The sequence below is a fragment of the Sapajus apella genome, unplaced genomic scaffold, assembly GCF_009761245.1.
Source record: "Sapajus apella isolate SASKATOON/1434 unplaced genomic scaffold, GSC_monkey_1.0 scaffold20, whole genome shotgun sequence".
Classification (NCBI taxonomy): Eukaryota; Metazoa; Chordata; class Mammalia; order Primates; family Cebidae; genus Sapajus; species Sapajus apella.
In genome coordinates this window covers 24,589,705-24,605,230 of record NW_022436960.1, presented here as the reverse complement: position 1 = coordinate 24,605,230, position 15,526 = coordinate 24,589,705, and the positions used below count along the sequence as shown (strand labels likewise).

Here is a 15,526-nt window from a genome sequence, read left to right as displayed (position 1 = left end):
GAACCCCTGTTTTAGCCTGTGACTTTTCTTTTGGCAGCCCTGGAATATCAAGCCCAGAATAAATGCCAAACTCCAAACTCAGCCAGCTGCTGGTCCCAGTGTGGCCTGGGAGAGTGCTGCTGATGGGCATGCCATTTGATCCACTGTTTCTGAGGTCGACTAGAAGACCCATCTTCATTTACACCTTCCTCATTAACAACACCCAGAACGCATACCTAGTATAGATTCTGTTTCCTTTCTTGCTAATTATATCCTCCTCAGTTAAGATTTTTTGAGCATTATTTTCTATAATTTATGTTGGAAAGCCATATAGTTCCTTTTTCTTTTTTTTGAATATAAAATTATTTCAATGTTTATATCTTAATGTTGAATATGCTCAGAAAAAAAAAGAGTCTCCAGAATATCTTAATATTTCCCAACTTCTCCCAGGTTAAGACTAAAGGCTCCATCCCCTTTTCTTTTGAGGTGTCATTCACTTACACAGGGGCTGACCCTCTTGTCCATGAAGGGGCTGTGAGAAGCCCTTACATTAATACTTGTCCTGACTCTCTCTCAGACTGTAGTCCTGCATTGTTAAAGGCGTATTGGATCTTTGGCTTGACTGATTCTTCCTTTCAGTTCTTTATACATCAAACAGAACTCATCCCCACCACCTTGAATCCGTCTCCCTACCCCATCCCACCTTCCTATTTGTGTTACTGTTTCCCCCAGTCTCCCATCCACCCCTCTCCTAAGCATCTCATCCATCACCAAAGCCTATTCAATACTCTTTTTCCTTTTCTTTCTTGCTGCCATGATACTAATATCAGCCCTTCCCCTGTAACTGATCTCTCTGCCGCTGTCTCTTTTCCTCTAATCCATCTTCTCCACAGTATTGCAAAAATAATCTTCAATATTATCTTCCTTGGGTTTTTCGTTTTGCCCATGAACCCTTGATGTCTCCCATCAGCAATAAGATCAAGTCCACTTTGCTTAGCCTTGAAACGCAAGACCTCCAAACTCTGATTCTTAGGATCATCTTTCACTTTTTCCTTATGTGAACTATGCATATGTGTTCATTCCTTTGTTTGTATGGCATGCTATTACATCCCAACTGGGTGTCCGGCAGTGTTCTGGTTGTTTCTGAAAAGCTGAGCAGAAAAGTCCTTACCAATGCACTTTATGATCCTGGGAGATCATGCTGCTACCTGGAAAGTCCTCCATCTAAACCCTAAATTATTTTCCAGGACCTGTTTAAAATTCCTCTGTCCTCCAGAAACCTTTTCTAAGCACCTGGGACCCTCTTTCTAGTCCCTACAGATCTTATTGTCTGAATTAATCATTTGAAACTTAGCAATTATCCATTCAGTTTTCATTCAATCATCAAACACACACTGAACACCTATTGTCTGTCAGGTATTATAATAGGTGTTGTCTTATATGTCATTATATTTTCATAGCATAATAAAAATGACATCAACAACAACACTTATAAAGCTCTTGTCAGGCCAGGGGCCGTGGCTCACACCTGTAATCCCAGCACTTTGGGAGGCCAAGGTGGGCGGATCACCTGTGGTTAGGAGTTTGAGACCAGCCTAGTCAACATGGCAAAACCCCATCTCTACTAAAAATTCAAAATGTAGCCAGGCATGGTGGCACACACCTGTAATCCTAGCTACTCAGAAGGCTGAGGCAGGAGAATCACTTGAATCCGGGAGGCAGACGTTGCAATAAGCTGAGATCACCCCATTGTACTCCAGCCTGGGTGGCAGAGGGAAACTCCGTCTCAAAGAAAAAAAAAAGCTCTTATGTGTAGGCACAAATTTATATACATTAATTAATCCTCAAAATAACCTTTGAGGTAAGCATTATTCAAATTTTATGATAGGAAAATCAAGGCAAAGAGATATTTAACAACTTTCCTAGGGTCACAAGTTAGAAAGTTGCAGAGTTGGAAATCAATTCTTGCTCTGAGGTTCTTGATCTTAACCCCTATGCATCACTGTCAGGTACCAGTATATATGTCAAACATGTGTATGTGTGTGTGTATAAATATAAGCACATGCACACCTTCTCAGCTACACTGAACTCTAGAGGTCAGGAGTCATGTCCCACACTTCCCTGTAGCCCCACTACCTCATTCAGTCTATGCATGTGGTAGATACACGAATTGTTTGGCTGATTGGTTATTAGTGCTTCCATTCACTCTTGAGGGGCTTGAGATTTTTAGCAGCAAGTAGGAGTGTTTTGAGGTAGAAGGCGGAGAAGGAGAATTTCAAAATAGACCTGGGCATGATGAAATTCTTGGTTTCCAGTTTTTAGCTCTGCAAGCTCTGAGGACAGGTTTGTGCAAGAAAATATACTGATGTAAAAGCCCTTGAAAGTGGAAGAATATTCTTTTCTCAAAAAGAAAAATAAAACAAACCATATTATGGTTCCATAGTTTCTCCCCCCAGTCCTGTTTCCTGTCACACTGATTCATATACATTTTGCTTTATTGCCTATAAAACCAAAGTTTTGACATCAGGATGACATATCTCCTTTTCTGGCCTAGTATTTCTATCTAGGGTTTTTATAAGTTGAAGAATATCAACATTTTATTTGAGTGGCAATACTGCAACTATATATGTAGTTTAATAAAACCTGATAAGTACATATCTGAGTTTTAAAAACACAGGTGGTGAGTTATTTGCATTTTAAAAGGATTCTTCCCTTTACAAAAGGATCCACTGCAGGGTTCTATTAAATATCCAATTCCCCTTAGTGCATTTACTATACGATTTAATTTACCAAAATTTGATTTATATGCAACTCCAAAGGGGTAGCTCTCAAGTTCTGGTAAGCATAGGAATCACTTGGGCAACTCGTTTAAAATTCAGATCTGGCCCCCGACTCCTCCCAAAAATTCTGAATCATTAGGTCTTGGGTGAAACCCAAGATTTTCATTTTTAACGAGCACTTAAGGTGGCTGATGTAGATCCTCAGTGAAATACACTTTGGGAAGCACATAAGATAAGGCACAACTGTAGGGGTTTTTATGAGGTTTGAATCCCCTCTTACTACCAGATGTCCTGTTCACTCTTTATCTGGTAAATTGAAAAAATATTTATGTGGATCAAATGACTCTTCATCTCCTTCCTACTCACTTCTTCCTGCAGCTGCCAAACATCTTTAATCTCAGGAGTAAAATGTTTGCCTTTTTTCACTCCCTATTTGACGCTTAGGTAGCTCTTTGGATCATTCTTATTTTTGTTTTCCTCTGTCTCTTTTCTGTCTTTTTTTTTTTTTTTTTTTTTTTTTTTTGAGACACGTCTTCCTTTGTCCTTCAGCCTGGAGTGAGGTGGTGTGATCATAGCTCACTGTAGCCTCAAACTTCTTGGCTCAAGCAATCCTCCCACCTCAATGCCCACCCAAGTAGCTCAAACTACAGGCATGTAACACCACCCCCAGTGAATTTTTAACTTTTTATTTTGTAGAGACAGTGCTTCGCTATGTTGCCCCGGGTGATTTTGAACTCCTGGACTCAAGCTATTCTCCTGCCTTGGTGTCCCAAAGTGCTGGGATTACAGGTGTATGCCACTCTTGTGAGGGTCACCTACTGAATTCATACATCTATTCTGTTCCTGTTCCCCTTTCCACATACTCCACCAGGCATTTTAAGAACAGTTATTTCTGTGGAAGTTTCTCTTAACCAAGTCTAGGGCCTTTTATCTTCTGTTCTTACTATCCCCTTCCCCCACTAAAGACCCAAAATAAATTTTTTGAACAAAACAGATCACAAGAATGACTTGTTTTGTCATGATCTCATTCTTCCGTGCATGTTTATCCTGGTCCTAGAGCAACAGACACTGTAACTATTTAAAATATTATTCTAGTTTAATGAAATTTGCTTAAAAAATAGACCCCATGGGGCCGGGCGCGGTGGCTCAAGCCTGTAATCCCAGCACTTTGGGAGGCCGAGGCGGGTGGATCACGAGGTCAAGAGATCGAGACCATCCTGGTCAACACGGTGAAACCCCGTCTCTACTAAAAATACAAAAACATTAGCTGGGCATGGTGGTGCGTGCCTGTAATCCCAGCTACTCAGGAGGCTGAGGCAGGAGAATTGCCTGAACCCAGGAGGCGGAGGTTGCGGTGAGCCGAGATCGCGCCATTGCCCTCCAGCCTGGGTAACATGAGTGAAACTCCCTCTCCGGAAAAAAAAAAAAAAAAAAAAAGAAAATAGACCCCATGACATTTATGGCATATGTATCTGTGTATTTAATATATCATTGATCTTTTAAAAGTCAGTCACTTGACCTATATTTTGCCTCTGATGACTTTTCTAAATCTCCAGTAATCTCCAAAAACATTTAGAGGTTTCCATACTTTAGAGGGTTCTTTTCCTTTATTAATCCCCAATATCCCTAAATTTTGCTCAGAGTAAAGGTTCTCTGGAGCTATTTGGATATTGTCAAATATCTCCAGTAATAACAGAACCAATACAAGAGCAAATAACTGGTGTAATTGGTTCCTGGTTGAAAATCTTTTCTTTTTTTTAATAGATTTATCAAGGCTGGTGCTCTCCTGAGCCAAGGAGCTCTTAATTTCCCTGTTTGACTTCCATAACCGTATATCCAGAGGCTCTCTTATCTGTTTGCTGGGACTTTGCATACCTTTGATAACCCATTCAGTGCTAGGCTAGACCTCCCTGATCAAGTGGAGGACTTTCTGGGAAAGATGGTGGAGGAGAGGTGGAAGAAGTGATATTGTCCCTGGGCTAAGATGACAGTGATAGAAACAGTTCCAGGTTGTCTGAGCAACGATCGCAAGCAGGAACGTATTTGGTATATTCCATATGATTCAATTTTTGTAGAAAAGACTTATCTAGAGAAAAAAAGTTGGATGGTAATCTCTGGAAGGTGGGATTGCCACTGATATTTTTCTTTTTGTTCTGACGACTGTTCCCAAGTTTCTACAGTGACCATGTATTACTATGACAAGCTATTTAAAAGAAAGAAACCTGCTTTACTGGCATCTTAAGTCTGCTTCCCAAGGGGCTTAATCTTTAACAGATCTATCACAAATCCTATCTATGGCATAGAACAACAGTAAAAGGAAAGTTCTCGTGATTAGGCCCAGAGCAGTTCCGCAAACACAAGACGGTAAACCAGAAAGCCAGGCCTTCTGCTGAGCAGCAGGAAGGCTGGGGTGTCCGTGTTTGTTGCATGCCCCAGAGTATGTGTGTGTGGAGTCCGTGACGTGAGCAAATATGTGGCCCCTGACACTCCTTTTCCCACTCGAGAATTAAGAGAAGATTGTATTGCATTTGGGATTTTAACTTTGTCTTCTTTCTTTTTTTCCTTCCCCTTCCCTGCTCCTCTTCCCTTTCTCCCTCTTTCCCTGCCTCAAGGCCTCTCCCACCTCATGATGAGTGAACAAGGTAGGTGCTTTGTGCTTGTGGTTCTGCAGCTGCCCGAATTGCTTGCCTCCGTGTCTCTGGCTGGTCACAGAGCCTCATCGTCACTGGCAGGCCATTTGCTGCCTGTCCTTCCTGCATTGGGCCAGGCTGGCTGCAGGGCCACCCTGCAGTGGGGGTGGGGGCACCTTCCCTGATGCATCGTGGTTTCCCACCCCCATTGTCCCCTTGGCTTCTCCATTCTCCACCGCCATTTGTCATCCTGGGCGCTGGCCCTGCTGGGCTGCATCCGAGAGGGAAGCATGAAACCAGGCATGACGGTGTCGATAATGGGGGTGAATGAAGCTAATTTCAGAGCAACCAAGCGGTTAACTTCCTCCTGCTCCTCCCTAGGCCCCTTGCCTGGGCTCCAGGTTTGGGGAGAGGAGCTGGGCTCCTCCCTGAGTTCCCTCTGAGGAACGATTTTCTTTTTGTCTTCCCCTCCATTCCACTGCCCATAATGATCTGCCCTCCATGGTCAAAGGAAACCCTTGGGGGTTTGACTGTTTTCAGTTTTATATAAAAGCAAAAAGCACCTAAAGAACATGCTAATGTCCTCATGGCAGAATTCTAACTCATTATACACCCTGAAGAAAACTGCATATAAAGATCTGTAAATTCAGCATCTGCAACCTAAAATATTCAAATATGCAAGGAATGAACTGGGCAGGAAATTCAGCACAGCTAAGCACAGGGTGGGCTGTGAATGAAGCCTTTTTCTCCTAAATAAAAATTTTCCACATTATCAGCCTAAATCAGAATTTGAGAGCTGAGCCTACTTAAAATTGTCTTTTCCTTCACAGTTCAATTGCTGCTATTGTGTTTCTTCTGAGCCTCGGGATGATTGCAAGATTGGTCTACCTACCTTGCCCTGTAACCAGAAAAACTATAATTTTTCTTGACTATGCCTTGTTGAAATGTACATGGGACTCAGCCCCTCTTTTGGGGGACCAAAGAAAAGGGGAAAGAGGGATCATTCCATATATTCCTGTTTTTCTTGATCTTTTGAGGAGGGTGGGACCTCCCCTCCCCTGCTCCCTAACATTGAGCCCATCAGACATTTTTGCCATAAAGGGCAGTATGATCAGATCAAGGAACCACCCAAGGCTGAAAGAAGTTTGTTTATGGCCTCCAGTCTGTGGAAGTGGGCAGTCCAGGGCATCCTGAACTGACAAAGCAGGGTAAGGAGGAAGCCTACTTTTCCAATGTAAATGTATCCCCCAGACCTAAGCCAAGATCAGTGGTGTGGACTCCGGAAATTTTAGTGAAGAGATGGTTTGGTAGAGAACATATGTCAGAAAATAGAACTGGGAGAGGAGATAGGGTGAGTTCGATAGTATTAGAAGGGGCTCCAGAAGAGGCTGAGATGAAATCTCTGTTCTTGCAGTTTAGTGAGGGAAGGAAGTGCCAACAGCAAGTGACTGTGAGTTGGACATGAGTTGGAGATGTGTCTGATGTTGACCAGTGTCCAGGGAGCTCGAAAGACTTAAGCACATCTCTGTGAAGTGGGAGGAACTGAGCTCTATGAATTGCTGGAATTCAGTGGCTCAACTTTGGTGACAAGTTATACCAGCAAAAGCAGGCTCTTAGGGTCCCAGTAACCTCCTCCGCCATTCTTTTTTTCCCTCTTACCTTCTTTAGCTTTATGCTCCTAGCTGCCCCTTGGGAGTCCTCCGAGCTTTTATTGTGGCTTGGAGAACTAAGTGCATCATAGGGCAGAATGTGGCAGATGGGATTGGCTGATGGGGACTTCCTTGGTCTTGATGTAGCTTATTGCAGACACACTGATGCAGCATGGATATCTTGGAAGACTAAATCCCAACACTGGTACGAAAAGCATTTGGAGAACCTCTATTATATTCCTTATGTGTGTACACAGAGCTTCAGATACAGCCATGCTCCGGGTGAATAAGTCTGGTACCTTCTAGAAAGAGAGAAAGAAATAATTATAGATGTGGATGTTGTGAATTCCTCTTTCGAGAGGTTTTCAGGAAAGGATGCAGAATTCTTCTGGGTGACCAGTGCTACTAATATTTTAAGTTGCCACTTGAAGTTTAATCTGTTTTTAAGATGGTTCTTTGACTGCATTCCTCTTCCTTTCATTCTTTTCCATTTTCTACCCCGTTGTCTGTTCTCACCCGTCTGATGATTACCCAAAAAAACCGATGCTCTTCTTCTCACCAGTGTACTCTCTTCCTTTTCCTTATTCCTTCAACATAAAGGAGGCTTCTGTCTGGTTTCCACTGAATCTTGATAATTTGTTTTTGATGCCCATAAATAGGTGTGGAAATATTTATGTATGTTGTGTGTACACCACCTATACACATATGTTATCCTCTTGGTCCTCATAACTCATATTAATGTTGGGAAAATACAGGAGAACCTAGCTTCTCCGAGATGTTCCCTAACCATTGCTAGATTAATTAAGTGCATGCAATTTCGCATACATGTGGCTGTCCAGTGCTTTTGCATGCCGACTTTGTCATGTTTCTGAGGATGAGCCTGAAAATAAATGAATGGGACACAACTTGAACATGAAGCTGATGGAGCAGCCTTGCTGGTTACAGTGTTACTGCTTGTTTAAGCTTCCACATTGTATGTTTGTTTTGTGCTGCCTCCTCAGGATGTTGCGATGCTGCTGCCTTTACTGTTGTGAGTTTCCGTTTTGTGTGTTTTCCGTCTCTTGGTGTGTCTGCAATGTGCTGATGTTTGACTCTCCTTGCTCTCTCTCTCTTTGTCTTTCTCCCTCTCTCGCCGCCTCCATGGTGGACACCATGCTTCCTCTACTTAATTGGACCTTCATTTCTGTAGGTAGAAGTAAAGGTAGAGCTCACTTTATTTATTTATTTATTTTTATCATTGTAACTGTCAATCTGCCTTTTGAAATATTCATGCATCCAAGAGGATTGTTGATTCTGAATACAGTCCAGATTATAAATTAATGCTTTTAACAATGATTGAAAAATAAGAATAAAAATCAAAAGCCAATGCTATCATCTCCCTTCAGTGCACTTCATGTTCAGTGTTTGGGGATGATTCTGTGCTGGCCTGCCTCCCTCTAAACTGAGGGTGGGCCTTCTGCATGATCTCGTACTCTTTCTAGCAGGAACAGGGGACTCTGAAAGTGGTTACGCAGTGTGGGGAAGATACAGGTTACTTCCATGCAGGGTGTTCTAAGATCCCCTCCCAGTAAATGTATTGAGGGAACAGGGGAAGTATGAAATTATGTATCATTGTTGCTATTACTTGGAATAACTGAATTTGGGGATAACATCGGTGGGGGAAGGATGATAGACGAGAAAGGGAGAGGACTGGTGAATTGCCTGAAATTTTATTTAATGTGGAATTGGGGGGATATGTATTTATTTCTTTTTTTCCTGTGTTGTATTTCCTGTATATGTGGGATTCAGAATTTTCTGATGGGGTGATGGTCTCAGAAGGGTGGGAATGGGAGGGTGTGAAAGAATACAGGAATGAAAATGTGTTACAGAGTCAGGAGGAAGAGGAGAAAGAGATAACGTAGGATTTTAACTTAACAAAGCCAGCCTTTTGCCAGGTGGGCAGAGAAAAGGACAGGGGCTGAGCGAGTGAGCTTGCGCCGCCAACACTCTGGCATGCCTTTCATCATGTCACACCTTTGGGTAACTCATCCATTTCTTATCAAAGCTGTCAGACACCCAAGCCTAGAGAACCAGCTCAAATTGGATTAGTTGTTTCGGAGTGAAGGGAGAGGTTAATTGATAAATTATAAATATGTATCTGCATCTAGTCTTCCCTGGTAACTCTCCAGCCCCTATCTCAGTGGATCTGTGTACTGTCTCTTCCTTCAAGGACTGGCAAGTAACCAAAGTAGGAAATGTGTTTTCTGCCATGAGGATGTTGAAGAAAAAAAGGGGCTGACAAGTTATTGAAAACGTGGATTCAGTGACGCGTCTGTGAACTGGCTATCTCTTATTGAGTTTTATGCTTTTCTGGGTCTTTGAAAAGTTATGTGTGGTTGCCGTGGAGGCAGTTCAGTCCTTTCCACTGTGGGATTGGTTGATTGTCTGTTCCTTTTATGCTAATCCCAGGTGGCTTTATTCTCAGAAATCTGTCATGGGGAACCCTTACCCCATTGCTAAGTTGGTATCTTTTGAAAGGAGGTGGGCAGGAAAGTGGGGAGAGGAAGAGGAATAAATGATTAAAGGGCTACATCTGGCTGTATGGTCACCTTTCCGCTGATTCTGCCCAGTGGAAGGCTGCCAGTGACCTCATGATAGGCAAAGCCACCAGTCTGCTGAGGACTCAACTTTTCTGATGCATGTGGCACTGTTGCCTCTTCCTTCTCTCACTGGCTCCTATGACAACAGATTAGAGTCAGTCTCCGTCTTTCTCCTCGTCTTTTCCTTATTTCCCTACAGCATCCTATAACATAGGTGTTTTGAGTGTTTTTTAGATTTTGCACGTATTTTATTTTCTTGCTCTGAGTCACTGCTACCACCACTACTAGCAGCTGCTAAAACTTGCGGAGGCCAGGCGCGGTGGCTCACGCCTGTAATCCCAGCACTTTGGGAGGCCGAAGCGGGTGGATCACAAGGTCAAGAGATCGAGACCATCCTGCTCAACATGGTGAAACCCCGTCTCTACTAAACGTACACAAATTAGCTGGGCATGGTGGCCTGCACCTGTAGTCCCAGCTACTTGGGAAGCTGAGGCAGGAGAATTGCTTGAACCCAGGAGGCGGAAGTTGTGGTGAGCCGAGATCACCCCATTGCACTCCAGCCTGGGTAACAAGAGCGAAACTCTGTCTCAAAAAAAAAAAAAAACTTGTGGAGTGCTCCTCACGCACCAGCCATTGTACTATATGCTTGATGGGCTTGCCATACTTAACGCCACAACGCATCTGTGAGGTAGGTGGTGGCATTATTCTTGTTTTATGAATAAGAATGATAAGACTCAGAGTCGATCATGTAAGTCGATGACTACTAAATGAGAATCAAACCCAGAACCTGTGCCCCTAACCCCCACTCTATACTGCCTCTCTCAGATGCAACGGTGACCTCCATGTTTAAGCCTTCTAGCTATAGTCTGCACTGACCTGTCGTAAGTTCCAGCCTACCGCTTTGCATTCTCTGTAACACACGTCTATGTGAATGCCCCAGTGAGGGAGGCACTTCCGTAGGCTCAAAGTCAACCTTCAAATCATCTGCCCACAAACCAGCTTCCCTTTATGATGTCTCCCTTAATGGAGTCGATGCAGTTCCCAACACCCTTATCACCAGGTATGAAACCCAGGAATTACTTTCTACCATTCTCCTTCCCGAACCTTCCTACTCCCAGGCATTTGGTAGAGACAGAGCTTGTTGAGACTTTCCTTCAAATGTCTCTTGCATCTCTGTCAGCTCCCTGAATCAGTTTCCAGTTAGCATTTATTCAGTTATTGCCCTCTCCTAACTCGTCTTTCTGCCTCTATTCTCTTCTAGTCTGTCCAGTGGTTGAGAATTGCTTACACTCTGCTGCCCACCAAATGGAATGCAGGATTAGCGATCTCACTTTCAAAGCCTTCCCCCATATGGTCCTGCTTACCTTTATCCTACTCCCCTGTTAAGCCTAGCTACAAAATTGCTGCTCCAGCCAAGTGGAATACCAAATAACTTCACTAGAATTTCTTCATCTCTTACCTTTGCTTATTCTGTTTTTCTACGTTTTCACAGTCCCACATCCCCTTTTTTCTGCCCATTGGAAAATACATATATTTCATTTCTTATGTGATATTTTCCTTGACTCCTCCATTCAGAGTTGGGCTCTTCCTCCACGGACTGCCCTAACAATTTATATGAAAATTATTTGGGAGCTGGACCACTCCCTCTACTAGACTGCACATGAGTTGAAGACAAATGTATTTGTTTGTTAACATCCAGATGTGTCTAGCATAGTGTGTTCCATGCAGAAAGGACTCAAAATCTCTAATCCTTCTTATCCTGCTGTCGTTTATCATCCTAAAAGTGAAAAGAAACCAAAATTAAAATTAAATAGGGTCATGTAGCTCATCTGTTTAAAAGCTTTGGGTAGATTCTTGTTGTATAATTGTCAAGGTGCCGTCCCTGCTTTATGTTCAGTGGGCATAACCCCCTGCCCACCATCACCCCTGCCAGCTCTCCCATCTTCAAAAGTCCCCAAGTCACTCTGCTTGCATCCTCACTGTGTTCTCCTGCCTTCAGACTTCCGCTCAAGCTCCACTCTCTTTCTTGAATGTCCTTGAACATGCTTCTCCCTTGTATCCTTCAAGATCCAGGGCTCCTAGGTCTGCCAGACTTTGTGCTGTGTTATAAGGTACCTATGCCAAACTGCCTTGAGTCATATTTACTCATGTGTTTCAATCCACTCCCTGCAACCTGTCCCACAAAAGACCAAGGCTGTGTCTTTGCCCTCTCTGTCACTCGTTCTACACCAGCTCCGTACTATGGTCAGAGTTGTACTTGATGAATTCTTACAAAATTAAGTAATGGCTTAACTGAATTAAACAATTGATTTTAGATATGGGAGGAGGGGAGATGGACAGGATTAGATTGTCAACACTGGTGTTATTAATGGAACCACTCCACTTACGAACGTATGCCCCTTATCACAACCCTCATGACCCCAAAGCAATGAGCAAAGGAGCCCCAATAGGCCATGAAGTGAGACCACATGTTCTGGCTCCAGTTTCCTCCTCCCTACGGCCTTTTCTTGGCCCTGTGTGTGCAAGTGTCAGAGGGAAAATGTTATAGATCACACCAGAATAAATGTGGAGAAGGTCTTGAATTTATTCTTAGATGTTGGTCAGAGAAAAGAAGGAATATGCCTCAGTTGCTGTCATTCTTTTAAAGCTGAGCGATGAAGTAGTAAACCCATAATGAAGAGAGTTGTGAAGTTAAATCTACAAAACCAAGCAGGGTGGGTAGGCTATAACAAAACCCACTCTGTTCAGGAAGCCGTTGGCAGGACATGGCCAAAAACAGGCTTGAACTTACCTGGAAGAGGTTCACCCAGAGGACTTCAGCCACCAGCCTTGATCAGCTGTTTTGACAGCTACTGTTTATGTGTTGAGAGTGTATTTTGGCCTCCTACCCCTTCTTCTAGTCCATTTGGGGGTTGCTTGTTCTGGAGAGGTTACCAAATATCTTCCCTTAAAACTGAACTCAGGGCAGGGGTCACAGACTCAAAAGCCTGACTAGTCTTATGAAGTAGACCTAGGGATAAGTAGTGCCCTGGTGTAAGAGAAGCAATAGGTCGTGGTGGGGATCATGGCAAACTGGAGAGCACAAGATCTGTCAAAGACAGCAGCATCCACTCTGCTCCAGCTGATCGCTGCCACACAAGGATCCAGGCACAGTCACCAGATGCTCAAGAAAAGCCAGAAGTGGACATGATAAAAGTGTCATCTAAAGGTATCTTCTCCTCTGTATGTACATATGAACACACACACAGGTGTGCACCTGCGTGCCAGATGATTTGGTGCATGAGCCATAAGTTTTTGACCTTTGGCTTGAGAAGAAGGGAGGTGAAAAAGATTCCGTTGAGATTTCTTACTGGATGTCAACAATGGGAGGTAGTTTGATTAATTTTCTTTGTCCGTGGCTGTGATCAGGGTACCAGGAATCCTTCCTACCCTTGGCATGCCATAGGAGAGGATGGTCTATGTGTTTGTTACAGCTGATTTGGTAGAGTGGTGTGGGAAAGTGTGAGAAGGGTATGGAGAACGCAGAGAATGACTTGGGAGAGTGGTATCTGACATCTTCAGTAATGGCCAAGAACTGATTTTTAAACCTTTAGCACAGCTGGGTTTGCGGGTGGTCTTCATTTCTTTTTTCTTTTGCTCTACAGAGCTTTGTATTCACTGGATTAGTTAGTGTTGACCCTAAGATCTATTCTAGTCCGTTAGAGTTTAGACGGCCCTTTTGATTTGTTTATGTGTATTTTTCCCACGTAGATTTGATCACTGGCCTTCTAATGCTGAGCTAATCAACACTGGCCAAACTGGAAAGAGACAATCAAGCTACATGAATTTGAACATGATTTCATGTAGATTGCATTTTGCTGGTAATAACATTAAGAAAGCTGATTTGAGGAGTTGAGCCCCTCTTGTCCCTGCTAGGACTCGAGAGCCCTGAAAATAAGTTACTGCCGTGATAGCCAACTGTGTATGCAAATTCGTTTACTAATGCCAGCCACTAATTATGAAAATAAACTCATCTGTGCTCTATAAATATCTAATTATAATAAAGTAGGGGCAATATTACATTTCCATCTCTTGTCTCATCTGTTTCTCATCCACCACTGATTTGTCCTCTTGACAATGAATATAAAAATCGCTTTGTTTTTTGAAGAAGCCTGTTTTCCATGTATTTTTTCTTCTAATGTTTTGAAAGTCTGTGGGGGAAAATAGGTTTATTTTAAACATAAAAAGTAAATTGCTTGATTTTAGCAGTTCTGTGTTTTTGGCAGTGATGTCTTTGAGATGATGCTTGAAAAATAGGAAAAGTGTGTTTTTTTCTTGTTTAGAAATTTTCACTGGACACCAAAGACATTTTTTGCATGGATTTTTTTGAGCATTAAAAATGTGTAAATATGAACTGTAGATGTATTAATAAAATGGACGATGTATCAGTGGAATGTTTTAATTAAATTCCAATTGACAACACATAAAAGAGATTATTTCTCAGATTTCGAAGCAACATGTCTGTTTCTTCCTCCTCCATGATCAATTTGGATATATTGATTACTTATAGATTTTATGTCTATGTATATATGTCATAAAACACTTTCTCCTCTAAGGTAGGAATAATGATTTCTCTGTTTGTATAGACCTTTGCTTATCCAGTCGAGTTGGTTAGTCTTAGAAGATATATAATTTTCAACTGTAGATCAATATGTATACACACATAAACTTGACTTTGGTAGCACCTACAGGCAAAGAATGTTTTGAATTGTGTTGTCTTTAAGATACATCTCATTTGTAAAGAATTTGAACGAGTAGCCTGATGGAAAGATATTTAATGAGAGAACAAGCAAAGTGCATTTCTCCATGTGCTTTGTACATGCCATGGTCTCTTTCTTAGGTGTGTAGGGCAGTGTATATCCGAGTATAGGTAGAATTTGCACAAATACATATTAATAGGTATATACTGGTATATAGTGTTTTTATATGTAGTTTCCATTTGTAGATGTACTGAAAATATAGATTCCAGGGTGACATCTATCAAAATTTAGCACATCCTCTGCTCCTCTGCTTCAGTGTTAGAAAAGCAATGCTTATTTGGCATTCGACAAATATTGGTGGAGAGCCAATGATATGCTAGGTACTAAGTACACAGAAACTGAGCAAACATGGACCCACCCCTCTGACACCTTGCTCACAGTCCATGGGAGTTTGAAAATAGCTTTCAGATGTAACATCTACCCCTCCTCAAGTAAAAAGTCTTAAATGCTTTGTTTTTGATGTATTTTTATATATGCAGTTTTTAAATTATTTTTTTTTATTTTAAAGGGAAATTGTTAGGTAATCATTTAGTCAGCCCACCCACGCTTTACACTATTAGAATCAAAAAAGAGAGTGTGCTTTGTGAACACATAGGGAATTTTTTATTTGCTTGTTATTTATTTGTTTACTGGAGGTGGCATACACAGTGTAAAGTGTATAAAATGCATGCTCTTAAGCATACAGCTTAAATGTTTTTGTTTTTTTTAAACCTGTATATACCCATGTAAATACCATCCAAATCAAGAAATATAATGTGTCCATCCCTATAAGGTTCTGTTGTGACCCTTTCTGCCATTAATTCTTTTTTTTTTAATTGGTTGATTTTTTTTAATTGCCATTTATTTTTAATAAATACATGTATTTTCCCCATGCATTCCAAAATTGTGTTTATCCATGTAATAATCAGTAGGCAGGCTCTAGATTGCTTAACTTTCATTAAGAAGGATTAACCTTGTGAGAGATCAAGGGAGTGTGGTTTTTCACTGTGTGTAAATAGAAGCAAAAATATTGTCCTCTTGTGAGGTAGCTTTGCCCTGTTTTTGATGAAGCTCAGGTTGCCCTCTATACAAAGAGAATATCTAATTGATAGTATTGAGTTTTTCTCTTTT

General features: G+C 41.9%; 1 protein-coding gene across 38 annotated transcripts in view; it reads left to right on the top strand.

Annotated features, from left to right (window-relative positions):
* NRXN3 (neurexin 3) overlaps positions 1 to 15,526 on the top strand; it is a 1,699,208-nt gene that overhangs the window by 120,827 nt on the left and 1,562,855 nt on the right. For 26 of the 38 annotated variants that reach the window (XM_032287196.1, XM_032287185.1, XM_032287182.1 and 23 more), the window contains 2 exons: positions 5,372 to 5,401; positions 8,228 to 8,239. The exons of 6 other annotated variants lie outside the window; for them this stretch is intronic. In XM_032287196.1, the coding sequence (XP_032143087.1) occupies positions 5,372 to 5,401; positions 8,228 to 8,239 (42 nt within the window). The remainder of the gene's footprint in view (positions 1 to 5,371; positions 5,402 to 8,227; positions 8,240 to 15,526) is intronic. 6 more of the 38 variants (XM_032287219.1, XM_032287187.1, XM_032287198.1 and 3 more) reach the window with 1 other exon arrangement.